The sequence below is a fragment of the Chanodichthys erythropterus genome, chromosome 4 (assembly GCF_024489055.1).
Source record: "Chanodichthys erythropterus isolate Z2021 chromosome 4, ASM2448905v1, whole genome shotgun sequence".
Classification (NCBI taxonomy): domain Eukaryota; kingdom Metazoa; phylum Chordata; class Actinopteri; order Cypriniformes; family Xenocyprididae; genus Chanodichthys; species Chanodichthys erythropterus.
In genome coordinates, this window is record NC_090224.1 from 10438103 (window position 1) to 10464615 (window position 26513).

Genomic DNA, 26513 nt, shown 5'->3' on the forward strand with positions numbered 1-26513 from the left:
ATATTGAAGTGTTTCCCTTTTTTGCATATTAAACCTTCGGCCTCATCAAACTCAATTAGCATCTTCTATAGCGGCCTTACGTGCGGCAAGGTGGAGGGCGTGCGTGTGTGTCGTCGGAAGGGTGGTCCGTTACAAAGACGAGGTGCTACGGCATAAATTGGATCACATTTCATTTAACCGTCCTCTTCTCTTCATTTCAAAGGAGTCATTTAATTATGACCTTTTCATCCGTCCTGTATTTGTTTTTTGTTTGTCGCGCAGGCACCGTGACACTCATGTGCGCGCGTGTATACACACACACACACACACTTTTAGTCTCAGGGTATTGATTGCCAGGTTGAGTGCAAGAAAGCCCTCTGTGTGGCGTTGTTGTGGACGACAGCGAAAACAACGGTGCGGATATTCAAATGAGCATCCAATTATGCCAGCAAAGAGTCACTTTTGTGTGGCGCACACGGGTGCCAAATTGCACTCTTTTGATCTTAAACCTTTACTTACACAACTCCGTCGATGAGTAATTTCACCCCGGCGACTGACAGGGGTCTGAGACAATACCTCAAGCGGTTTCTGCTTGCTCTTCCTCTTTCTTTATCTCTCTTGGGCCTTCTCTCAATACCTTGCATTCATTAAGGGAGTGGAGAGGGACAAAAGGGGAAGGCTACAAATTACTGATAATGATGCCGGACTAATGAAGAGAATGGAGAAATTTCATTAGCATTTAAGAGGCATGGATGCATGCGACCCGCCATAGTCGCTCTCCATTACCCCTCACTCAAGGAAGCAAGAGGGGCTGACTGAAACTCGATGCTTCATTTGCATGCTTAAGTGGCGGTGGCTCCTGATTGGTAAGGGGCTGTCAGCTCCTCATCTATGCATCATAAACAAAATGTGTGTGCTTTCCATATTGCCGCTAGCGACGACTGGCAAGCAGATTGATGGTGAGCTTCTAGGCAATAATGAGATCCAAAACTAAATAAATAAATGAAAGTGATCAGCATTTCAATTTAAAAGGCATTAATAAAAAGAGCAGCCATTCATCCTTAAGCAGTGAAAGACTGAGCAATGGGACAAAAATAATTATTACAGATGGCTGATGGGAAAATGTACCTCTGACATTTAATTTGCAACAAAAAAATACTGTTTTCTGTTCGTTTCTAGCTTTTTTTTTTCTCATCTCAATTATCTGTGGCCCCAACATGTGTTTTCAGGTTTGTGTGAAAGTGTCTGACTCCACTAGATGGCTCCAAAATGAACAAGATTTATTTATTTGTTTATTTTTAAATGAACAAGGCTTATATCTATGAAGTGCTGGTCAGATGAACTTCATCATCATAAACATACCATCAGCATGCTGATTCTTCCTTACAGCTGTACATATGGGATTTGGTTCACATTATTCCCCTCACCCATGCACGAACACACACAACACACAGTGAATGTGCATTAAATTGCAGCTTAGAAATCTTTAAACAATTTTACAAACTCTTCAATTTCCATACTCTTGCCCTCACCTGAAACTCATCAAAGCATATGAGACAGGTTTCCTCTGCGATCTCCATGGCAACCGGAAAGATGGGGTCATACATTGTCATTTTACCTATCTGTCGCTTTGGCAGGCTCAGTTTCAGTTTGTGGATCCCTGAATGTAATGCACAAATTAAAATCAATACAAGTAATGGTAAACCCTCTCAAAACTTGAATGAAAACAGATTTTGATCTCAGAGGAAAAGCAATAAACTATTCTCTTTTATGCTGTTATTTTCCTTAATTGCTATACATGCATGAAAACAAGTGTATATTAGTTAGCTACTTGTACAAATAATATTACTAGTTATTGCTTAATAAGGAAAGAGGTAAATATACTACTGTTCAAAATTTTGGGGTCAGTATTTTTTAAAATTCTACCTCAGAACGGTGACTGACACGTGAGCACCATGACGCATGCGTGTGATACTAACGCATGAGCCGGTCAATAATGAGTCGGCGCTCGAACATAAACACGGAAGCACTGCAATGTGTCTTCAATGTAAACTGCGTAGGAGAATGACAGGGTAGAGAAGAAATGGTTGTTTTTGCACACAAAATGTATTCTCGTCACTTCATAAAATTCAGGTTGAACCACTGCAGTCATGTTGACTATTTTAACGATGTCTTTACAACTTTTCTGGTCCTTGAGTGTGGTAATTACATGGGAGATAAAAAAAAACCTCTTGGATTTCATCAAAAATATCTTAATTTGATCCAAAGATGAACAAAGGTGTTACAGGTTTGGCACAATATGAGGGTGAGTAATTAAAGGTGCTAAAGAGGATCTTTTCATCGACTGAGAAACCAAAGAAAGACTGTTAGTGAGTTTTTCAAATGAGCGCATGCGTAAGAACAACCCCCCTCCTTCACAGCTCATTTCGAGGGAACGCCTCCCAAAACTCGTGCACGAGTATTTGAACACGAGTGTTTACCACCGGCATTCGCTGTGTCATGTTAGTGGATTCATTATGTCGGACTCACCGCAGGTAACTCATAATCTGCAGTTGTTACTCCTGTCTCCTGACAAAAACATTGCATGCGGCGCCTGTGGAGTGTGGAAAGTTACTGGAGCGTGCAGCCGCGCTCGTCTCGCACATGGAACGTCATGGCAGTGATTGACAAGCCAAAGGGCCAATCGTTTACGCGATGATCGTGTAAACGATTGGCTGATGTTTTTAAGGCCCTACCTCGTGCACAGATGATGTATATTAATATTATTCCTTTCAGTGCACCTAATAAATAGTCTTTTATCAGTTAGTAAAGACAGTTTCAAGTAATATTGCAAAAATGTATAAAACAAAGCATCCTCTTTAGCACCTTTAATGACAGTTTTCATTTTTGGGTGAACTAACCCTTTAACACTTATTTAGCAAAGATACATTAAATTGCTAAAAAAAATTAAAGATATTTATATATTGTTACAAGACTTCCATTTCAAATAAATGTTCTTTTGAATTTACTATTCAACAAGGAATATTGAAAATAATATTAATCAAAACAACTGTTTTTAACTGTGATAATAATAAGAAATGTTTCTTGAGCACCAAATCATCATATTAGAATGATTTCTGAAGGATCATGTGACACTGAAGACTGGAGTAATGATGCTGAAAATTCAGCTTTGCCATCAAAGGAGTACATTACATTTTAGCATTTATCAAAATAGAACAGTTATTTTAAAATGTAATAGTATTTCACAATATTACCAATTTTTACTGTATCAAATCAACGCAGCATGGGTGAGCACAAAAAAATCTTACAGACCCCAAACTTTTGAATGTTAGCGCATATGACAACAGTCCCATGTTTGAGAACCTTTCACGTAGCCACACATTTGAAAATTAGTTAGAACTTACTTCTATGTACATCTAACATGAATCCATTGAAATGAACCCTCATTTTTCTTCTGTTTTCCACAGATGAGTAAAAAAGGTTCATCAGCATGGTTTTTCCAGTGCCTGTTGATTATAAAACAGAAAACAGAATAATCATCATTGGCCTATCCAATGTAAAGGAGTCCATCCAAACTCAATATATGCATGTTTAAAATGACAAATCATTTTGTTGCCTTGGCTTAAAAATGAACTGAAACTTACCAACATCACCATGAATATAGTAACCGTGTGGGGGATGTGGCTTTGGGGACTCCTGTAAAATAATAACAATCTTCTTCAATGCTATAAAAAGCTTGTTTGCTTAATTCAGCACATTTAAGCCAACATAGCTTACATCATAAAACAAATGCATTTCACAAAAAAATCTCGAGGTCTGCTTTTGTCACACACTGTAACAAAAAAAGAAATTTTCAAGTAACCCGTGGCAATTTAAATGATTAAGAGTCCGCTTGACTCAAAGTTTCCAAACAATATCTGCACCGCATTCAACTTTCCGAGTACAAAGCGTTTGATGAGCCAGCCCAGAACTGTCTGTGGCAGCAGACAACTGATTATTCAGGAAAGACAGCGAGCCGACATCCTCATCCCCGAATTCACCTCATCCTCACTGATTTTTACGGGGGGCGAATGCTGTTTGAGCAGTGAGGCGAAGCGTTCTTGGATGACAGCGTGTGACTTCTCACTGACTTCCAGAACTCTGTAGCTCGTTATTGTGGCTGGTGGCAGCGGTCCAGTCACGGTAGAGTGGACAAACACAGTGAGGACACTGAGCGAGAGAGGACACAGGCCTTGTCAGGGACGGGTCCACAAGGTGGAGTCATGCTCTACACTTCCACAGGACGCAGCCAAGGGGAAAAAGTTCACATGCCAACACTCTTAGGTAGAAAGGCTCTGTTTTCCACTCTCTTTATCTCAACAAATGAACTGTTGTTTGCTCTGGTAATGCTTTAGATAAACAATGACTTGGGATTAGATTTCCAATTTTGGGGGGAAATAATAACTTTGCTCAGTATAATAAGTGATTAACTTATTAAGAATGAATTTATTCATCCCTTGCATGTGCATTTGCCCTTATTTGCCCTAAATAATCAAGGCTAGAGCACATCGCTGTACATGTTTGTGTTTATTTCCCCACATTAAAAGCGGAGCTGGGAATCTTTTTCCCAGACAATGGCGACCCCTCATTACTGAAAAGAGGGATAGGTGGGGTGTCCTGACTCAGTAGGGGGCTGTGCTGTGATCCAGCAAATGCTTGGTCTGGTCTTTCCTCCCACTCTCCACCCCCACAAACACAAACAGGCTGAAGCTGCTTTGACCTACAAATAACAGGCCAACAGCAAATTAGGCAATGGCACAGTGCAAGTGTTGGGGTCTGACTGAAGGTTGGACTGCTTTTTCTTCACTGTAAACATTGACAGAATGCACTGCTCAGTTTGGCACACACAAACCATACCTCCTGTGTGTCATTTACATCTCTGTCTTCTTTTTCATTTGACATATTTTCTTCAGGACTGCAATGTTTTATTCTACTTTCCCTCGATGTTACTTTATTCTCCAGTTCTGAGGTGGGTTGACTCTGTGAACAGTCTTTAGGTTGAAGGATAGGGATGTTGGTATAGTCTGTCATCACTCTGTTTAACTGTTCTAGTTGAAGAAGTGCAGCTCTCTGCTGAGTGTCCTCTTGCAGCGAACCGGAGCGGACAATGCTGTCATAGTGGCTGACCAGTCCGACACGGGCAGCCCAAGGTGCTGATGTAGAGGTTTGTCTGGCAGATAATGTTGAACACCCTTAAGAAAAAAAAAATATGAGAGTTGGTCAACATGTATTTGACTTGTATCTAGTAAGGAATTTTTACAGCGCTTATAACACTTAATAATTCACATTAAGTTAAATAAGATGAATATTGTATTGCTTATATATATATATATATATATTATTTTTTTTTTTTTTAAAAGAACAGTAATACTGCATTGCATTAAGGGGACAGCTCACCCAGGAAAAAAAAAGTGAGTATGGAAAAGGATGCAATGACTACAGTGAATAACACTCTGTCAAACATCACCTTTTGTGTTCCACAAAAAAAATGAATGACATACAGTACAGGTTTGGATCAATTTGAGTATGCGTAAATTATGTCAGAATTTTTATTTTTTGGTGAACACATCACTGAAGTGTCAGCTAGATTGTGTCAACGAGACCATCCCCTGTAAAGGCCTCATCGACACAACAGCCTGTGGCACAGGTCGTCAACAAACCCGTCTCCATAGCGGTGTGATGAATCTGATCTTCAACCAGATTGAACTGGATCAAATATTTTGAATGTTCCAATCCAATCTGACTTCTAATGCTGCCTGAATCATAATCATGCATTGTTTGTTTGTTGGCCAGAGGAGAACTAGCCCCCAGACTGAGCCTGGTTTCTGGCTTTTTATCTCCATTTCGTCACATGTTGGAGTTTGGGTTCCTTGCCACTGTCACCTCTGGCTTGTTGGGGACACCTAATATTGAACGATATTACTGATATGCCTGCATTGACACCATTGTATGCGAACTGAACTGAGCTGACATCACTGTTTTCTCCTGCTGCTGTATAGATAAATTAACTAAATGAATAACTAAACATTTTTACACTGGAAGTGAATCAATACTGAACTTACTTAAGCTGGACAATTAAACTATTTTCTAATAGAGCTGCTATACAGCCAAAATTATGTTTCCTGTTATCAATTTAAAGCTGCTTTGAAACAATCTGTGCTAAAAAAGAGCTATATAAATAAAGGGGACTTGACTTGATTTGAATTATCTATATCAGGCAAATAAAATACATACATTGCCCTCCAAAAGTTTGGAAACACCCCTGGCAAAGTGTGGTTTTGGACGATATCAGCATAAATCCTAATAATTTTTTGGTGCAAATACATTACAGTAACTTGACATTATCATTGAAGACCAGCAATAATAATTTCCATTTTGATTACATAATAATGGCAATATATGTCAAAGTCAGACATGCCCCTTTGCCAGCTGTGATGCCTGGTTACTGGTTTAAACTTGGCCCAGGTTTGTAAAAGATTTTTGGGTCAGCACACCTTAATAGCTTAATAGCAACAATTGTAACCAATTAAGTTTAGATACAATGACCAACCAATTACCACCCAGTTTAGGTCAGATAGCTGCTAATGGTGGATATTTTGAGGAATTGAAAATATATGTTTTTTTCTATGTATAAAATGTTTATGTAAACATTTTTATGTTTATTTTTATGTTTATTTTATGTTTATGTTGTCCCTTATTCATGCCAATATTGTCCAAAACCCCATTTTTCTAGGGTGTTTCAAAACTTTTGGAGGGCAGTGTTAGTGTTTTAAAATATATAAGTGTTTAAAAAAAAAATAAAAAAAAATGTCATTTTATAATATATAACAAATATGAATTATAATAAAATAAACACAAAATGCTTAATCAAAAAAGTCATACTGCCATAGAAAGGTGTTTTTCGTTGCATAATTTACAAATTTAAAAGATTGTATGATATGGGACATTTAAACTTTAAAGACTTAAAATTTGGGAAAATTTCAAGAAATGTGTTCTTACGTACAAAATATGTATACTGTACAATAAAAAGTTAACAATTCAACAGCGTGGTAATAATATTTAAAGTAATAACCATATCATAAAAGTAATAACCAAACTGCAGAACAATATTTATCGCAAAATAATAATTGTTCAACGTGGCTATTACTTTTAAATAATAATAATATATATTTTTTATTATTACTATTGTTGTTGTTGATATTATTGTCATTTTTATACAAGTATATAACGCCATATAACAAATAACAGTTAACTATATACATACATAACTTGACCGGTCGTTACCTAAAAAAATATGACGTAATGACTCGCCGGTGTTTTCACGTGTTCTCAGCACTGCCCATATGACAGGAGAATGTTTGTGCTCACCTCTATCAGTATCCAACACCTCACACCCAACTCCTTTCAACAAACTTGTCTTTTTTAATATTAATCTTAAAAGACATCGCGTTGTCCACCGCGACGCGTATGCCGCCATGTTGGTTCAAAACGTAATAACTTTATTGAGCTCCCTGCACTGACACCTTGATATCCCTTTGATAAGGTGAACAATACTTCTTCTGTCGCGTTTATATAAGTCACATAAGAAATCTGTAATGTAACAAGCACGTTACATTAGATAAGAAATATATCTTTATAAATATATATTATTAGACGCCATTAAAATCATAACTTATCCATGAATAAATACAAGATATTACTCTGCAGAAGGTTATAAATATTAATTTAGAACCTATACCATAATTTAACATTAAAACGTGCACTGCACATGCTTTAATAACACTTATCAAATCACAAATCAGAATGACTGAATAAACGCTCGGCATTACTCTACAGAAGGTTATAAATAGTCATTTGAAACATTTTCAACTTCACATATGTACAGTAACGCTATGACAGCTTTTGTCCAATCAAAGCTCAGGGATATTGACACGTGACCGTGTTGGTATGTCACATGTCAGCTGTTCCTCAGCTGATCGGAAGTGCAATCGATAGCTGCTTGTTTGCTCAAACCTGTAACGGGAAGCGATGGCTGAGGCCATAGCAGATACGAGAAGGCTGTATACTAAACCACAAAACCTGAACGATGCGTATGGGCCACCGAGTAATTTTCTAGAGATTGATGTTGCCAACCCCGAGACGGTTGGCGTCGGTCGGAACAGGTTTACGACATATGAGATCAGACTGAAGGTGAGCAGCCAATGCTGGCCTGATAAGACCATCACACACTGATCTTACTGATGCTTAAATACACTCTTAATACGTTTAAAAGGAGATCACAGTGTACTTCGTGTCAGTTAATAATACCACGTCTTCTGTGCGTCCAGCTATAACTTTGTAGAACTTGTTGGCTTGCTAATAGATTTCTATGACAACGTAACTGTTTTCGTCTTTATTTTGATTTTGATTTAGCAAACAAATACATCAGTGTGCATATCTCTGGTTAGGTGCTCGGAATAGTTCACTCAGAAATGAAAACTGTCTTCATTTACACACCTTCATGTTTAGCAAAACCATATAGCTTTCTTTCTTCTGTGGAACACAAAAGGAAATGTACCTGAGGCTGTCATTCAGTTCACTTTCATTGTATAGTAATCAGATCCATTGGAAGTGACAGGTGACTGACTTAACATTTTGCCTAACATCTCTTTTCTTTTGTTTACATTAAGAAGAATGAAAATCATAACGTTTTGGAACAACAACATCAAAAAAAAAGGAGTAGTAAATGATGTCAGATTTTTCAGGGTTTTTTTGTGAACTGTCCCTTTAAATATTCTTTTTGACACTGACCTCAATACCTTTGCAAGCCTGACTCTGTAATGATCAACTAACTTGTGTTGTGCAGTGGAGTACTTAGTTTAGTATGGATGTCTACAAATATCATGAGAATAAGCAGGGTTTTTAGACGAGTTTCAAGCAGTTAGATCTCAAGTGTGACCACACCCCTTTGTGCAAGGCCAAGATAATGGTGCTTATAATGACAATGATGAACCTGGTTAACGTTAAAGTACTGTGCACATCTTCTTTACCAAGTGAAACCTTTCAGTGTGCTTTTTAAAATGCATTATTTGTTTGTTTTTCCCTTGTTCATGTCTGTGCATGCATCCAACTTAAGCAGAACTGATTCCTTGATGATAAAATTCATCTGAATTCGCTGAGTAGATCCAGTTTATTGCAGAATTTCCCACTCTTACACACGTCATTCCTAAGCTTGCCGATATTTGTGCTGACAAAATGCTTACAATCATGATTTGTTGGCAAAATTATATGGAATGTTAGAGGAAGTTTAGAACCGTGAGAGAGAGGCATGTCATCTGTTTTGCATTTCTTAGTGTGTGTGCTGTTATGCATGGAATGGACCTTACGACAGATAAATGACTGCTAGCCATAAAGCTGACAGCCCAAATAGCATACAAACCTAATTTTTTATTTTTATTTTTTTTGGCTAATCTCCAACATTATAGTAAAAAGGTGTAGTTATGTATGTGGAACACTGTGGGTTTACTTCACTTTTGCTTTCCATCAGCTAATGTGTTATTATAGGAAATAAATAGAAACATTTGCTAATTTAGTTATAGCACAAAATGTGAAATATTAAAAGAGGGGTAAGTTGGCCCCCCTACCCCCAAGCCACCAGATAAACTTTTACAGAATGTATAAATGACTTGATATATTTCTTAATAAATATATATATATATATATATATATATATATATATATATATATATATATATATATATATATATATATATATATATACGTGTCATTAATGTAAAATACTAAATAAGCTATTCTGTTTAAAATGTTACACAACTTAGTTGAAAAAGCAGAATCCCAGAAAAAGAGATTCATCTGAAAGGTAAAGTTATTCTATGACTTATACATGCATATGAATTTTAACATATTTAATTAAATATATGTCATAATTGCAACACTATGAATGCAAATTTAATATTTCACTTATTTAACATTTAGGTTTTTATGAAAGCAAAGAGGTCTGAAATTTACATCCAAAAATGCGATTCATTTCAAAGAAGAATAATGACTGAGCAATTACTATAGGGTCCTCATGCCATCGGTGCTCGGGCCCTAAAAATAACGTTCTGGGAAACAAAAAATAACGTTCTGGAAATGTTATAATAACATTATAAGAACATTGGATTAACGTTAGAATAACGTTATACAAACCAAAAACTAACATCCTGGAACGTTATATTACCATTAGAATAACGTTCTGGTAATGTTGGATTAATGTTAGAATAACGTTATACAAACCAAAAACTAATGTTCTGGGAACGTTAGAATAATGTTATACAAACCAAAAAGGAACGTTCAGGGAATGTTAGAATAATATTCTTGGAACGTTAGATTAACGTTAGAATAATGTTCTGGGAACCAAAAACAAACATTCTGGAAACGTTCGATTAACGTTAGAATAACATTCTGGGAATGTTAGATTAATATTAGAATAACGTTATACAAACCAAAAACAAACGTTCTGGGGATGTTAGATTAATTTTAGATGAAAGTTAGAGTAACGTTCTGGGAACGTTAGATTAATGTTAGAATAACGTTCTGGACTCTTACAATAAGCCTCTTCCACCAGATGCAGAACTTTCTATCTTTGGTTTTTCACAGTGCACCTCCTGCCTCCTGGGGACAATACAGCAGTCTCTAACCCTGGGTATGATTGTGCTAAGAGACTTGTGCTGAAGAACCTGTATGTGAAATTAGGCAAATAACAAACTGAAACAACTAAATAGTTATTATACACACATAATATCCAAAAAAAAAAAAAACATTGTTGTTATTGACTGTGTAATTGGGCATCTTAAAAAAACAAACAAACAAAAAAACAACTATAAAATGTTAAACAGTAAAACTTGTAAAACAGTAAAATCGAAAATTCATGGATAACAACAATTACATTGTAGCATTAGAAATACTGCTGTGACTAAAGAGCTTACAAATACTGGTGGATCAACCATTACAGAAACATGAAATTATTTTAGTAAGCACCAATACTGATAGTTAAGGACAGTTGTGGCACAAACCTTACACCTTACAGCTGTGGCTCCGTGGCAGAGGTCTAATAAATTTGTTAAGCACTGTATAGTGAATATAGTGTAAATCTATGCATTAAAAATTAAGATAGTAATAAAGATAATAAAGAAAAACAAACACAAACTCAGTGTTAACCAACAGACAAGATACATGTTCTGCAGGAACGCACACATTCATTCTGGACACAAATCACCTCTTACTCTCATTTCTTTGTCCCGTAAATAGGCTATAAGAAACATCTTATATTTGGATTCAATTACATGTTGTTGTCCCTTTACAGTTACTACTCTCATTAAATACTTGAATGACATGTTGACTTCAGATTTAACTTTAAACAACAGATATTTCAGCAAAATGAATATTTTTGCGCTGAATATCCCTCTACTGCATTGTGTCTATCTGACGCAGGTGCACCTGATGGCGCTCATTCGGTAAAGTTTGAAGTTTAACGCAGACTGTCAGGACAAACATTTATGCAAAATGGAAATGTTCTCGTGAATTTGTAACATTTACAGACAACGATATAGCCGTAGAATTAACGTTTTGCGCTGAGGACTCCCATGCATCTAGCAAAGCTCCTGACAGGGCAAGCCATTACACTAATGCATTAGCTTGAAGCTTAAAATGAAGAATTCTTATGTTTTGTATAATAACAATAGTTGTCGATGATTTTCATTATCGATTATTATCGATTTTATCGAATAGTTGTTGCGGCCCTCCAGAGGTGTTTACAAATCCACACAACAGCGCTCAAAGCATCACATTTTTAAACTTTCAGTACCAACTTGGTACCGAAGTCAGTACCTTTGACAAATCTATAATACAGTATGGTTTAACTTTGACCTTTGTTAATTTTACACTTTCGTAATTTATTTTCTCCATTAAATACAAAGACTACATGTATACGCCCAAAGTTAACTTAATAAAAAACACATTTTACACCTGGAGATGCAAATAAATGTTTCCAATTTTTTTTTCAGCGTCAGATTTAATGCCATGTCGACTGTATGGGTTCTTGACTTGGGTGTAATTTTCTGTTACTGTAATGTTTTGTTACTGCAACAGCTTTGTTACTGGAAATTGCTGTCGTTGTATGAACGTCCCTTTTGTAACATTTGACCTTGGTGTAGGTGTGTTGCCTAGTTAGGGCTGGTGTCTAGAAGTCATCTTAGTGGTTAAAGATTTGAGCTTGTAAACAAAAGGTTGCACTTGAGCAAGGCACAAGCTGTCCCTGCAGCTTAACATTGTGACATTGCATGAAAGAGTGGAGAAAAATGTCTCATTTGTGTGTTTGTCTAGAATTCTATTCTTGATACATTTGTAAAAATTCTTCCCGAAGTCCTCTTACCTTCAGAAGTTTTGACGAAGGACGAAATGTTCATCAGGCTCAGGTATTGTTGTTGAAACTCTTCCCATCTAAATCACTTTTTTTCTTCCCAAAATAGCCTAAATTCTCCTTGCTATACTTTTAAATATGAAGGAGGCGGAGGCGAAGACAAGACATTGTCGCATCCCCTTGCTGTCCTAAGCAGTCATTTTCCACAACTGATAAGTTGTGACAGGTGCTGTTGTGTCTGCTAATAGGCCACTGTCTTCCCAGCTTTCCTATAGTATTTTTAGCTTTCTCCTACCTACATAGCGAGCCACCGCCTGCCATTAGCCCAAATCTAAAGCTACTGTACTTGATTAGCGTATAATAATTAGCATATGCGTGTAATCAGTATTATTGTGTGTCTCTGAGTCGGTGGTGACCCTGCTTTGCATAAGGGAACACCCCACACATCCCTCTCACGCTATCGCTCTGTCGCTCTAGCCCTCAAGACCGAGAGAAAGAGCGGAGCTGTCAACTTTTGATTTGCTTCTGAAGTAGTCCAATCGCAACAATGAGACGAGATAAAGAGATTCTGTTTGTATTTGTCATAGTAACACTGCCTGTGTTGATTACATGCTTTTGTGTGCCAAGGGCACTATCTTTCTTTTAGGCTCTTTCGCACCATCCATGCATGCTTTCTCTCTTTTGCTTGGTGGCCAACCATTATCCTTTCCATCGTCATATCCCACATCCCATAGATGATCCTGGCATGGTAAGTGAGAGAAAGAAGCCAAGCCATATTTGTGTGTGTGTCTTGGAGAAGAAACGAGAAGCTTCTTAATCCCTTCTTTTAGAGTGGAACGTGTGAATGACTATGGGGGTGCAGACCTAGTCTTAACCCCCTGCCAAACCCACCCCCCCACTGGATGGCACAAAACATGCCCCAACCCCCCCCCCCCCCCCATATCTCTTCCTCAGTTCAGTTAGTGAAGGATTCTTAAATTTCCGTTGTCTTTTGTTCATCTGTAACATAAAGGTAAAATGTATTCCCTTCATGCTATTTTAAACTTTTATTTTCTCTTTGATTACAACTTTTCTTTCTTCCATCGAATGCAAAAGGTGAATATTTGTAATCAACATAATGAATCAGGACTGAAGTTCCACAATGACAAAAAAAAAAAGCATCATAAAAGTTATTCATACTTGTGCACTATATTCCAAGTTTTATGGAGTCATATGATAGCTTTGTGTGAGGAACAAACCAATATTGAAGTCATTATTCAATGAAAATCTTGAACTCTGCCATAGATTTGTGGGCATATCTTGCCTATTTGGGGGCATATGTTTAATCAGATGAATCAATTTAGTCCATAATACCAAAACTGAATGATTTGTTTGTGACCGCACTGACTCGGTGATCCAGCTGCAGAAATTAACTTTTGTCTGTTGCTCACACAGAGCTATCACTGGGTTAACTTAAAACAAAAAGCATTTTTGAATTTTCTCAACTTGAATAAACTACTTTTCTAACTTTAAAGAAACAGGTTCTCACAGTTGTATGTCCCTGAAGTCCACTTAACTCAAAACTTCTTAGCAGTAATTGATGTTTAATTGAATAAACCTAACCAAAGGCACACTGATCCCACTAATGGAGACTTAAAAAATAATAAAACCTCATCGAAAACATTAAATAGCCTACCTTCCCCATCAAACTTGACATACGTTTTCACAATTTAAAATAGTTACTCGTTACTAAATTACTTGAGTTGACTTTACTTACCCTTATTTTTGCATTTTCTTCTACCTTTAAAATAGTGTATATAACAAAATAGAAATCGGATTTCTATTTTAGTGTTTCATATGACTTCAGAAGACATGAAAATGTAGCACATGAGTAGCATGGACCACTTTTATGATTCTTTCATGGTGCTTTTGCATTCTCTTTGAAGCCTGAAAGCCTCAGTCCCCATTCATTGTAATTGTATGGGAAAGTGAGGGCAGTACAATACTTCAGAATCTGTCCTTTTGTGTTTTGCTAAAGAAAGAAAGTCAAACGGGATTGGAACAACATTAGGGTGAGTAAATGACAGAATTTTCATTTTTGGGTGAATTATATCTTTAAGTTCTGTATTCTGCCTAATTTCCCAGTGTGTCAAGTATTTGCTTACTTTTTGCTCATGAGAAGTATGCAGTTATTGAGTTGATTTTATATATTTTTGTGCTTTGTGTAGTTTGTCTTGAAATGAAGGTCATGAGACAGAAAGATTTTTTGATACTTTTGTAAGCATTGATAGTTTGCGGGACTTTCTTTTGTTTTTGCTTATGAGAAAAAAAAAACAGTTCAAAAAACAGCTGTGTTATCTCATAATATGAAGAAAGTAACTTTGGTACCTTAAGCAACTGAATATTGACAGCCTCTAATCTTTCACTTTATGCATTATGCAACTTTGTAACTGTGACGCATTCTTGGAATAGGTCAGTTTTATTGGGTTTGTCACACACAGCTCAGATTCACATGACAGCAGAACATAAGCAGGAAGGCAGATAATGACTTGCTGTATATAAGTTTGTTGGCTTCAGTTCATGTAATTTCTTATCAGATCTATATTGTGTTTACAGTGCTAAAGTTGAGTGACGCTGACTGCACGAAAACCATCAGAGGGAGGACTTTGGGATTCAACGTTGTTTACAGACAGGAGAATCCTCAGCCCCCCTTCTGCGTTTTTGTATACAACACTCTTTCCCTATCCATCTTTCACTCCCTTTCTCCCTTCTTCACCTCCTCCTCCTCCTCTTCATCCCCCTTCAATTCTTTTTTCCAATTTCCAAAAAGCCCTCTCTCTCGCTCTCCCTTTCTGCCATTACTAAAAATGGCTTGCTTGCCTGGTTGTCAGCCCCAGTCAAGTGTAATCCAAAGTCTACAGCATCCTCCCCGACAACTATTTTAATGGTAATGGGCAGCATATTGTATCAAGGCTACCATATCCTACTTGAGATGACAGTATCAAAAGTGGGAGTTGATGCTATGGGAACAAAGACAGGGGGCAGCTTTTTGCCAGAGTGAGGGTGTTGGGGTGGTGGGTGAGTGTGTTTGCGTGTGTGTGTGTGTGTGAGAGAGAGCGACTTGTGTGTAGAACATGGAGGGGGATGATGGTGGTGGGGCGCGAGTGCTCTCATTGTCCCTCTGTCCTCTTCTCTTTGGAGCTATGATGCGATGAGATGGCATTGTGCTTCCATTTTTGCTACTTTTATTTTGAAAAAGAGAGAGCAGGGCGGAGAGATGAAATGCTCGCTCTTAAACTTGACTTGATCCGACTCGCTAAAAGCTAATGCATAGCCAGCACAGAGCCCTTACGCTGGGTGAGGTGACCTCTCTAGGCTGTTTTTTCCACTGCCCTCTCTCTCCTCCTAATGAGGCTACACCATTGTCCCCAGCACGCACATGCATCTAAAAAAGAGGAGAGAGACCGGGATTCTGCCATCTCCTCATATCGGCATAAGCCATGTGGAAGCTTTTAACAGTGCAGAAGAGTGACTAAGAGAAAGAGCGCTTTTAGTGCACCTTTCACACAATTGGCTATTTTTGGGTGTTGTGCATAAAACGCACCTAGTCTGTCTCGCTCACTCTCTCCCCGACTTTTTCTTACTCGGGCAGTCTGTCCCGTTCTTTACAGGTTTTGTTTTCATTTTGACATTTTTAGGTTGTTTTTTAACCTAGTTTGTTTGGAGCATTTGGAGAAGATGATTTTTTTGATATCCTTGAGCGTACCTGTTGAATCTTGAGGACAGAATCTGTGAGTCAACGTAGCTCTGGTAAATGGACACAATTCTGACCAAAAAAAGGAATGTTTGTGCACATACTAATTATATATATATATATATATATATATATATATATATATATATATATATATATATATATATATATATATATATATATATTTCATTCATTCCAAAAATTTGTCGTAGGATATCTTAATTTTTTTTTTCTGTTTTAATTTCTATATTCATATAAGTGTAATTTATTACTTTGATGGCAAAACTAAATTTTCAAAATTACTCCAGTCTTCAGTGTCACATGATCCTTCAAAAATCAATCTAATAGGCTGATTTGGTGCTCAAGAAACATTTCTTGTCAATGTTAAAACGGCTATTTTTGTGGAAACCATGGACATTTTTTTCAGAAATCTTTGAATAGAAAGTATATTTACTGCATTTATTTGAAATAGAAATCTTTTGTGACATTTATATATGTCTTTACTGTCACTTTTGATCAATTTAATTACTTTTAAAACAATAAAAAAATCTTACTGACCCCAAACTGACCCCGGCATATTTAAAATCTATCATTATATCTTAGTGCTTGCTGTGACCTAACAAGATATGTTAAGTTTCCAGCGATAAGCTTTTTGCCTTGTCACGCTGAATGTCTAGATGCTGCATTACGCGACATAATCGTATCCAATCAGAACATATTTAATGTTTAATACAGTTATGTTGAGCAGGATTTTGGACCAATGAGGTATCACTGTGGGTAGGGCTGCTTAGTCTAAACAAATAGAAACCAAGTGATCAACAATATGTTGATTTGTCATTCGCAGCTGTCAAAGCTTTTATTGCATGATGCATTACCACAGCGCTCTTGGTTTCGCCACAGTGTTATGCTTTATAATGGGAAGGCTTTGGTTTCAAGTCCTGTTAGTGGCCAACTAGAGATAATTAAAAAGCCGACATCATTAAATATCTCGTGGAGCTTACAGAATTAACATAAAAACCACCCAAGAGAACATAGCTGACCATCAGAGAGTCTCTAAGCATTTGATCGTCTTGTCTAACACTGAGTCTCATTACCTGCCAGTTTAATCATGTCATACCGTTCCCCTCTCTCCAGTACGCTCACAGGTATTGATGGACCTCTTGAAAAGCCCCGTCTTAGCCGCAGCGCAAGGCTGCTGTCTTAATGAATTGGGCTGTTTTCATCTGCTCATTGAGTGTTTGATGTGTAAGGGCTTCCGTCTGTGTGGTTAACTTTGGTTGCCACGGTAATCAGGCCCTTTGTTGGGCTGTTTTGTTTGCTTGTCTCAGGTTTGATTGAGATCATTAGCAGTGAGGGGAGGACAGTCAAACTCTTTGGAGTTTACATCTGCAGCTGTATACAGTGTGACGTACCCCTCCTTTCTCTTTGCACACGCACACACAAATACAACACTTCTCGTGTCACACTAGTTTTGTTGAAGTGTAATTAGTGGTGCTTGCAAGCGTCACTATTACTATTGCTCATACTTAGAGTGAGGGATTTGAACAAACCTCTAATCTTAAGTAGTAAACTATAGCATGCAACTGTTCCTGTGGTGTTTGCACTAGGGACATGATTGATGTGTTAATCGTCAAGCTTGTTGTGTAATATTACTTTCGTGTTTGGTCAGACTTGGAATTTTAAGCAATTTAACAATTTAAAATAAATGTTTTGTATTTTAATGTATTTTAAAATAGAATGTATTCCTGTGATGGCAAAGCTGAATTTTCAGCAGCTGGTACTCCAGTATTTACCTGAGCTTTGGAGCCAAATTACAGGAAGAGGAAAATGAGTTTAGAAAGATGGCAGCATTATTATTTTATTTCTACACCGAGATTGGTAGATCTATTAGTTAAATATTTTAGCATTGTTGTAGAGTTGTAAAATGTAAAAAAAAAAAAAAAGCAAGAAAGTTGACGGTGCCAGCATTTTTGCAGTACCAGTAGTATAGACCGGTATATTCAGTACACACTCATAGATGCTCACGTTTGTTTGAGCGCTCTCTGAGCATTAAAGGTTTCTATTTACGGCGTGTTTTTACAAGCGTTGAGCTTTGTTGCCCATCACAATCGTATCTGTTGAACGCAATGGCCTATCAGTGGTGCTAGTCTGTAATTTAAGGCCTTTGCACACTGAGTCCGAAATTTTCGTATGCGTTTTTTCATATTCGTGATTCTAAAAATTCGTCACGCACAGAGACCTTGCACCCATATTGATGAATTTGTAGCGAAAAAATAGCGAAACAGCTCAAAATGGAGTCTTCAAGCAGTGAGCATGATTTAGTTGTCCTCTCTTCTAAAAAAAAGAAAAAGAAAGAGGAAACATTGGGTCCATCCAATCCCGAGATTGCATAGAGAGGAAGGAGAGTTCCACCTCATCAAGGAGCTGCGTGATTATCCCAAGCGTTTGAAAGTTTACTTCAGGATGTCAGTTTGATGCTTTGCTAGTGATACTGGCACAATCTGACTTTATATTCTGTCTCTTTGTATTGCGCATTTTGTTTGTCATGCAGTGCTGCTGCTTTGTGCTGTAGACGACGGTGATTCATATCGATATTGAACGCGATATTGCGTGGCTTGTCAGTGAACTACGGCTCTGTCTATTAAATGGCGCTCCATTTGAAAGCAGGTGATGGCGATTTAGCGGTAATAAGGGAACCGGCTTTACTGACGAAATGCGCGTGACCAAAGAATTCGATTTATCGCCCAGCCCTAGTAGACGACGGTGGATCAACTTGTCAGATGGCATTCGGGATTTTGGCGTTCGCTTGTACGGTGGCTCTGAATTGCCAAAACGTCTCTCAAAATGCGTGCCACGGATGCGAAAATCGATCCTGATCCGAATATCGTTATGACGGACGAAAGTTTCGGAGGCAGTGTGTAAATCCACAGTCATACTAGACTTTGAACGTGCGAAATTTATTCGGATGCTGTAACGGTCGTGATATGACGTCACGGTCTACAACATCTTTTTTATAAACATGAATTCAACCCATAACTTAAAGCAATACATTCAAAATGTAAAAATATAGAACCTACTCGACTTTACTGCAAAAAATATAATTCTTTTAATTCAGCCAAGAGGTCATGCCGTGACGAATCGATCTTCTACTGGTCGCACGTCTTCACGTGATGCGAATTCGCAGGTCAGAGTTCACCAAACTTGAACTTTGGAACGCTGCAAAATGCAAAATTTTTCGCACGAGCTTGCGTTTCCGGTCTCACGCGTTCGCATGCGTTTGAATGGAAGTCAATGGAACGAAAAGTGCAGTGTGACCGCACCTTAAACCTGATTGACACAACGTGAGGTCGTATTTATTTTTTAACGTGCGAAAATTTCGGACGTGAATTTCGGACTCAGTGTGCAAAGACCTCTAATCAGATTCTGCTTAACTGCTAAAAATGCACACGTTTTTGTTTTGTTCAACGCAAGCCGCCCACTCACTTTTATTATAACCAACAAAGTGTAAACCCAATGTAAATAAGAGATTTATTGTACAGTTAAGACAGTTTTATTATAACGGGAGTTTTCACAAGAGTGCAGAATTCAGTGTGCTTGCATGTTAGAGATTGACAGCCGTAGTGATTATAAAGGGAGGGCTCTTCTCTTGTTTTCTGTTTATTACCCATTCACAATCTGAATACAAGTTTAGTTTTTCATGCTGCTAAGTACATGGCAAAGTTTCTTGATTAACAAAATGCGCAATTGAAACTGTGAAGATTGACAGTGATAACCAACAGACGAGACAAAATGGGACAAAATTTTCTAAGTTCTTAATTCAACAATTTTTGCTCTGGTACCGAAATATGTACAGAGAACCGCACAATTTTACCAGTATTGATTTTTGCATAAAGTTTGCATGTCTGTAACTCAAGTTAAATCCATTTAGATGTTGGTTCTTACTAAATCTTTCTTTTGGAGTCTTAGTGTTTAAGGCCCAATATGGTTTATTTCCAGAGATGTGGGGATGTCAATGTGGCTCCATGACTCAATTGTTACATTTTGGTCAAAAACAAAAATACTGTTGAAACTTGAAATGTGTTTTTTTTAAGGTGAGTAGAGTAAGAGGAATAGATGACTAGAAGTTTGGACAATAACTGGATTTTTTTCTTGTTAACAAAAGACTGAAGCTGAAGAGTGAAATAAGAAACAAAACCTGACCTATTGACACCTTTCATTCCTTATCGTGTGTGTGTGTGTGTGTGTGTGTGTGTGTGTGTGTGTGTGTGTGTGTGTGTGTGTGTGTGTGTTTGTGTGTGTTTTAAGACGTTTTCAAGATAAATGGGCTTTCATCCTTGGCCTAAGAACTAATCCTGTTCAATAACTAACTAACTCTTCCTCCAGTGTGACCGCACAGCACATAATAGTCATGAGTGTGTGTATTAAATTACCTGTTACCACGATCAATTGACATGGGGATTAACTTCTTTAGACCTGCTTACTTAGTGGAATCTAAACCCAGTGGTCCAGCCATTCACACAGTATTAGCAAGTACCTCAGCAAGGTTGCTACTAAACGCTTCCGCAGCACTGCAGTTAGCTTGATCTCATAGCCGTTGAGTTAATCCCCATCTCATATGACCGCGTGGGTTGAAGGAACGTCTAAGGTTTATGAAAAATTCAAATTGTACGTTTAGAGAAATGATACCATGAGTGGTGTGGGGAGGTTACTGCAAATAAAACTGAAACCTAAATGAAAAGATTGGAAGCTATATTCACTTAAATGGATAGTTCACCCAAAAATTTAAATTCTGCCATTTACTCACCCTCATGTCGTTGCAAAATAGTATGATTTATTTTTATTTTCTTTGCGTAACACAAAAAAATACTTTAAAGAATGTTTCCAACTGTTTTTGTCCATTTATACCCCATTGACTTTCATTGTATGGTTAAACTTTTTAAAATATATATTTTTGTTTAGTCAGTATACACATTTGGAATACTATGAGGGTGAGTAAATGATGATAGTATTTTTATTTTGCGGTAAACTATCCCTTTAAGCTGTGATGATAATTGATCGAAAATACAGTAAAAATCTCTTCATGGTATCAACCGTCAAACTCAAAAAGCTATCCAATATGGAATGGTGGTAGCTAAAAAAATTATCCTTTGTCTATGGAAAAAGGCATCAAAACCACTTTTTAAATCTTGGCTCTCTGAACTTTCTGCCACTTTGCATTTGGAGAGACTCAGACACAACCTCTCTGGCAATATTGCTGGCTTTGAGGCCACCTGGGAACCCTTTCTTAAACATCTATCAAATGTCAAGGATAACAGTTTAAAGGTCTGACCCATTTATTATTCACATGATCACCATATTGCCCTTGTACACTGGCCTAGAAATGTATAACATTATAGGAAATATGTATAAAATTGAAGGAACTGATGTAACTCGAGGTTAAAAAATCATTCAAAATGTTTTTTTTTTTTTTTTTTTTTCTTCCGTTTCTTGTCATTGTCTCTTTGTAATGTTCTATGTTGTCTTAATGCCAAAATAAAAACATAATATTCAAAAAAAGAAAATACAGTAAAAACAGTAATATTGTGAAATGTGATATGTAATTTATTAAAGGATGCACTAATCTTTTTTTTTTTTTTTTTTTTTTGGCCGGTACTGATTTTAACAAACAATTATTGTCCGATACTGTAATACTTTTGTTGTTGAAATAGATTACTGTTTTGGTAGCAAAGTTCAAAAACGCATGCATTAAGGTATGCTAGCTAGTTTATTGCTGCATAATCAAATCATTTTCATTGAACATGGATTGGATCCACTTAACATTCAACAGGCCAACATAAATACACGGATCCAATATACTCATACACAAGTTTTATTTACATTTTCGTGAGCCGTATCTGACTTTGTTTACAAGGATAAATGCATCAAGATGGGCATTTTGATACAATTTTGTGTGAATTTGTCTGTTTCGTGAAAGAAGCGAAAGAGAACTCATTTCAGTATTCACACGTGGCTTTCTAGGTGCACATAATATGTAATAGTAGTATGTAATATGTAGTAATAAGTTACAAATTATTAACTCATATGAGACTCCTGTCATATATCACTTGTCTAAAAAAGTGATTTTATTCTGCATGGATCGGGTCACATGACCAGCTGAATACAACTAATTTTATGTTACTAACTTCTTTATTAATGGCCACTTTAGCTTTATGTCATATATACCATGATATAAACAAAAAAATATATGAGCACACCGTCAGTGAAACATTGCTTAATGAGACTAGAATAAAAACAAATATTGGTCAGATTGATAGAGGGGGGAACCAGCAGAGATGGATAAAGATTGAAAGAATAGAGATGGGGAAAGCTGAAGTGGTTGGTATTTCATCAATGTTTCTCATTGAATGGAGAGATCTACGCTTTCTGAAGGGACCCTCTCAAGGCTAAAAACATGACTTGGAGCAGCTGAAGAGATGGAGGGAGAGTAAGCGATGGAAAGAGGAATGGTCTTGGGGTAACTGAGGATCGATGAGCATTTCAACTCTTCCTGTCCAATTAGGGCCCACATGAGACTTGGACCCTAAAGCACACATTCATTTATTCGTTTAACTTACTGTCTCCTCCACCATGTATTCATCTGTTTTGAGTCTGTGTCGAGCAAATCAGCCCGTGTAGGAGTATTGATCTGTACTTTTATTCCCGTCTGTGTTTGTTACTTGCGCTGCCTTTTGCCTCTTCAGCTTCTCCTTGAATGCTGTCATCAGGCTGTTCTTTTATTTTATAAACATCTGCCTCTCCAGTGACCCTGTATTAGTGTCTATGTGAGCCTTTTTGTGGACTTTACCTATTTATTTAATGCTTTACTTTAATACTGAACTTGGTTTCATTGATGAGTTGATGCTTTTCAGCTACATTGCGAGTCTTATCACGGTTTTCAAACTACTTTTATAAAAGATATGGGTCTTTTTTTGAGATGGATGTGATGATTCTGATGTTGTTTGTCCGTTCTTGTTCTCCACAGACAAACCTCCCCATATTCAAGCTGAAGGAGTCACGTGTCCGGAGGAGATACAGCGACTTTGAGTGGCTGAGAGGAGAGCTGGAGAGGGAAAGCAAGGTGAAGGATGGATGTGTGAAATAGTAGTGTTGATTTGGTTGGAACATCGCACGAATATTCAGACTGAGGCATTTTATCATCCTTCCCTTCTACTGCATAATGTCCGAATTGTTGTAAGGGTCCAGTTCAACTAGATACATCTAAGAAGTAAAGTGTTTTTTTTGTTTTTTGTTTTTTCAGTCATTGGAATGGAAAGTATTCTGTAGTTCAGTTAATGACGTTTGAAGTGATTGGAAGAGACCTATGATTGCATTTTGAGATGTATGTAACGTGAATGCTTGTATTTCAAACAGGTGGTAGTTCCTCCTCTTCCTGGAAAGGCTCTGATCAGGCAGCTCCCATTCCGTGGGGATGATGGTATATTTGACGACTCTTTTATCGAGGAACGGCGGCAGGGTCTAGAACAATTCCTCAACAAGTGAGTCTCAAGGTCCCCCTGACAACTTTACCAGAAACATTAATCTTTGGGTTTACTTTCACATTCAGTCGAACCATACGAGTAGTAAAAGTCAATTCATCTTAATCGTTATACATCAAAATTAACTTCAAATTTGACAGTTTTAACAGTTTCTTCTATCAAAATTGACTTGCATTGCATTTCAGGTATACATTTTATCAGTTCATGCATTCCTTTGCAATCAAACTCATGACTTTGCGCCATGCTATACTGTTTGAGGTAAAGAAAAATTACCATATTGCATCTTTATGGCCAACATGCTAAAATATTTCTCCAGTAATATTAACAACCTATAAAGCTGAAATATAAGCAAAAAGTCAAAAAATGTCTTTATCCTATTAGTCTTTCATTCAAAATCTTCACAAAAATCTAATCTTTAACTTGAGTAAAATTCTAGAAAAAAGTGACTTGAAATAAGTTAAATTTTTAAATGCAACAAGTGCGACACAATCACTGGCACTACTACAAATACTTATCAAAATGTAACCTATATTCTTTCATTCGAAATATTCACAAAAATCTAATGTTTAAATGGTGTGAGCCTTCAAAGAAATATAGCCATGCAGAAAAAAAAGTTGTGGCTCACATATTTGAGGGGGAAAAAAGATAATTATGAAAAAAAAAAAAAAAAATGCAATTAATTTAAATTAAAGGTTATATTTTTGTAAAACAATAAACAAGAGGATAAACAGTAAAGACATTTTTCCACAGCCTATTTTGCACGTATTTAAGGTGAGTGCTATTATTAATGGAGGACACTGTGTGTACGTACCCATGATGCACTGTGGATATGAAGTCATTTAATCAGAAATAAAGATATTTACCCTTGCAATTTTGTTCTCAAGTGTATTTGAGTTAATGTTGATATGACAAGATTTACAAAGTCCTCTACCGCGCATCCTTCCTCTTCTTTTGGCCTCGGCACATCTGAACTGTTTTTATAAAGAAGACTGAAGCAGTTATCATGATAACGCAACACAATAGTTTTCCCTCTTTCCGTTAATTTTGAGTTTTTAGGTTAAGGTACTTCTGTAAAAGTGAAAAACATACACTTGCCAGCCTTTGTGTCATCCGATGTCTTCCCTCACACTTTTTTTTCCTTCTCATAATTACCTACAGAATGATCGAAACTGATGAGAGGCCACAAGTGCACCAGCTTTACTTTTTACATTTGTTTTATTTTTGATGTGTAATTTATGATAATTGCGAGTGAAATTACAGGCGTGCATACCTTTTCCCTACAAGATGTTGTGTGCACTCCTGCTTATTTTTGATCCGAGGTGCCGTTCCCCCGCCGACTGAGACAATAAAAGTTACAGTTCGATTGTAATTATTTGCTGTGATTGCAGACTTTGCCATTATCTTTGTTTCATGTGCAAATGTGCCAGCTCTACCTGTTTGAATTTTAATACGAGACGAACAGCTGTAAATTAGGTTTGAAGAAAGAAAGGATATGGAGGTAATTAAGATGGGTTTTTTTCTTTAACCAAAAATTCCTGAATTAAATATCATTGTTCGGTACTAATAGCACCTGGGGAAGGGGGAAGCATGCCCATCATACTTCTCGACTATGTGTGAGTGGATTTGTACAGCATGTCTTTATATTGCCTCTCTCAAACTTGAAAATGATTCTCCATCATCTTGACTTGTAACATCGTGAGCATCGTGTAATTTTAGAGGTGTGAGGGTCCTTTTTTATTCCATTGGATGCTGAATGGTAAAATAATGAGTTTAATTAGCATGATGGCTCATTCTACTTTTTTAAAAATATGCGTAATTAAATTCCGATATTATCGCTGTGAAATTCAAGTTGGATGATTTATGATCTAAAGAAGAATGCTGCGAAATGTCACAGCCTCCTAATAATATCTAAGAGTTGCATCTTGATTGGGGTCAAAGTTGTTTCCGCCTCCTCTCTCTCTTTTTTTCTGCTTTACAATGTGCATCCTTGCATAATATTTTTATGATGGCTAATGTGCATTTTGTGGTCTGATTTTCCAGAGTGGCTGGTCATCCATTGGCCCAAAATGAGCGCTGCCTGCACATGTTCCTACAGGACGAGTCAGTGGATAAAAACTACACCCCTTCAAAAATTAGACAAGCCTGAACCGGTCTGGACTCTACACACACAGACACACACACAAAAATGGCCCACAAGCAATAAGCTTTGAATCATTCTTAACTGGAAAAGAATCTTAGCATGAACCATAGGGCGTCAAAAACATTTACCTGCGCAGAACAACAAGATGACAAATGATTGAAAACGTACTAGAATTAGTCACTTTTCCAACAGTACTGTTTTGATCTGTCCTTATAGTTTCGGTCTCTCTGATTTATAAATTGTTCACCACTTCAAGTCCTATCCAACACATTCTTGTTTATAATTAATTGTGGTTTGCAATTATTTATGGTAGTTTTGTCTGAGAGCACCACTAACTTTGATATTTGTAGTACAAGATCAAACAAAACAAACCAAATAACTACATCACAATTATGCAAGCACAATATCACACACATTGGCATCCCTGTGTTATTGCTACTGCCTTCTTATGTTGCTTTTAATGCTGAAGAACACGTACAGAAGCTTACCATGCAGGATGCGCTTAATTGGGAACCTCCTTGATCGTGTGCTGTGTGTCCCACTTAGCTGCACACAAGCCTGTTTTTACTGTGCAATGGTGTTACACAGAAACACAGAGTTCTGCCTACATTGCATGTTTCCAGATTTGTATACTGCTGTGCCATTGTTTTGTTTATGAGAATTTTCCAATAAAACGGATCAAACACA

At 37.1% G+C, this 26513-nt stretch overlaps 2 protein-coding genes across 2 annotated transcripts in view; one reads left to right on the plus strand and one right to left on the minus strand.

Moving 5' to 3' along the window:
* The window catches only part of afg1lb (AFG1 like ATPase b), a 36793-nt gene extending 29298 nt beyond the window's left edge, over positions 1-7495 (minus strand). Inside the window, exons 1-5 of the mRNA XM_067384025.1 lie at positions 7387-7495; positions 4876-5210; positions 3624-3675; positions 3384-3485; positions 1512-1639 (exon numbers count right to left, since the gene is read on the minus strand). Coding sequence (XP_067240126.1) covers positions 1512-1639; positions 3384-3485; positions 3624-3675; positions 4876-5210; positions 7387-7495 — 726 coding nt within the window. The remainder of the gene's footprint in view (positions 1-1511; positions 1640-3383; positions 3486-3623; positions 3676-4875; positions 5211-7386) is intronic.
* Positions 7496-7974: 479 nt separating this feature from the next.
* On the plus strand, positions 7975-26513 carry snx3 (sorting nexin 3). The gene is made up of 4 exons (XM_067384026.1): positions 7975-8208; positions 23173-23268; positions 23562-23686; positions 25727-26513. The coding sequence occupies exons 1-4, from the start codon at positions 8047-8049 to the stop codon at positions 25830-25832; spliced, it is 489 nt and encodes a 162-aa protein (XP_067240127.1). The 5' UTR covers positions 7975-8046; the 3' UTR covers positions 25833-26513.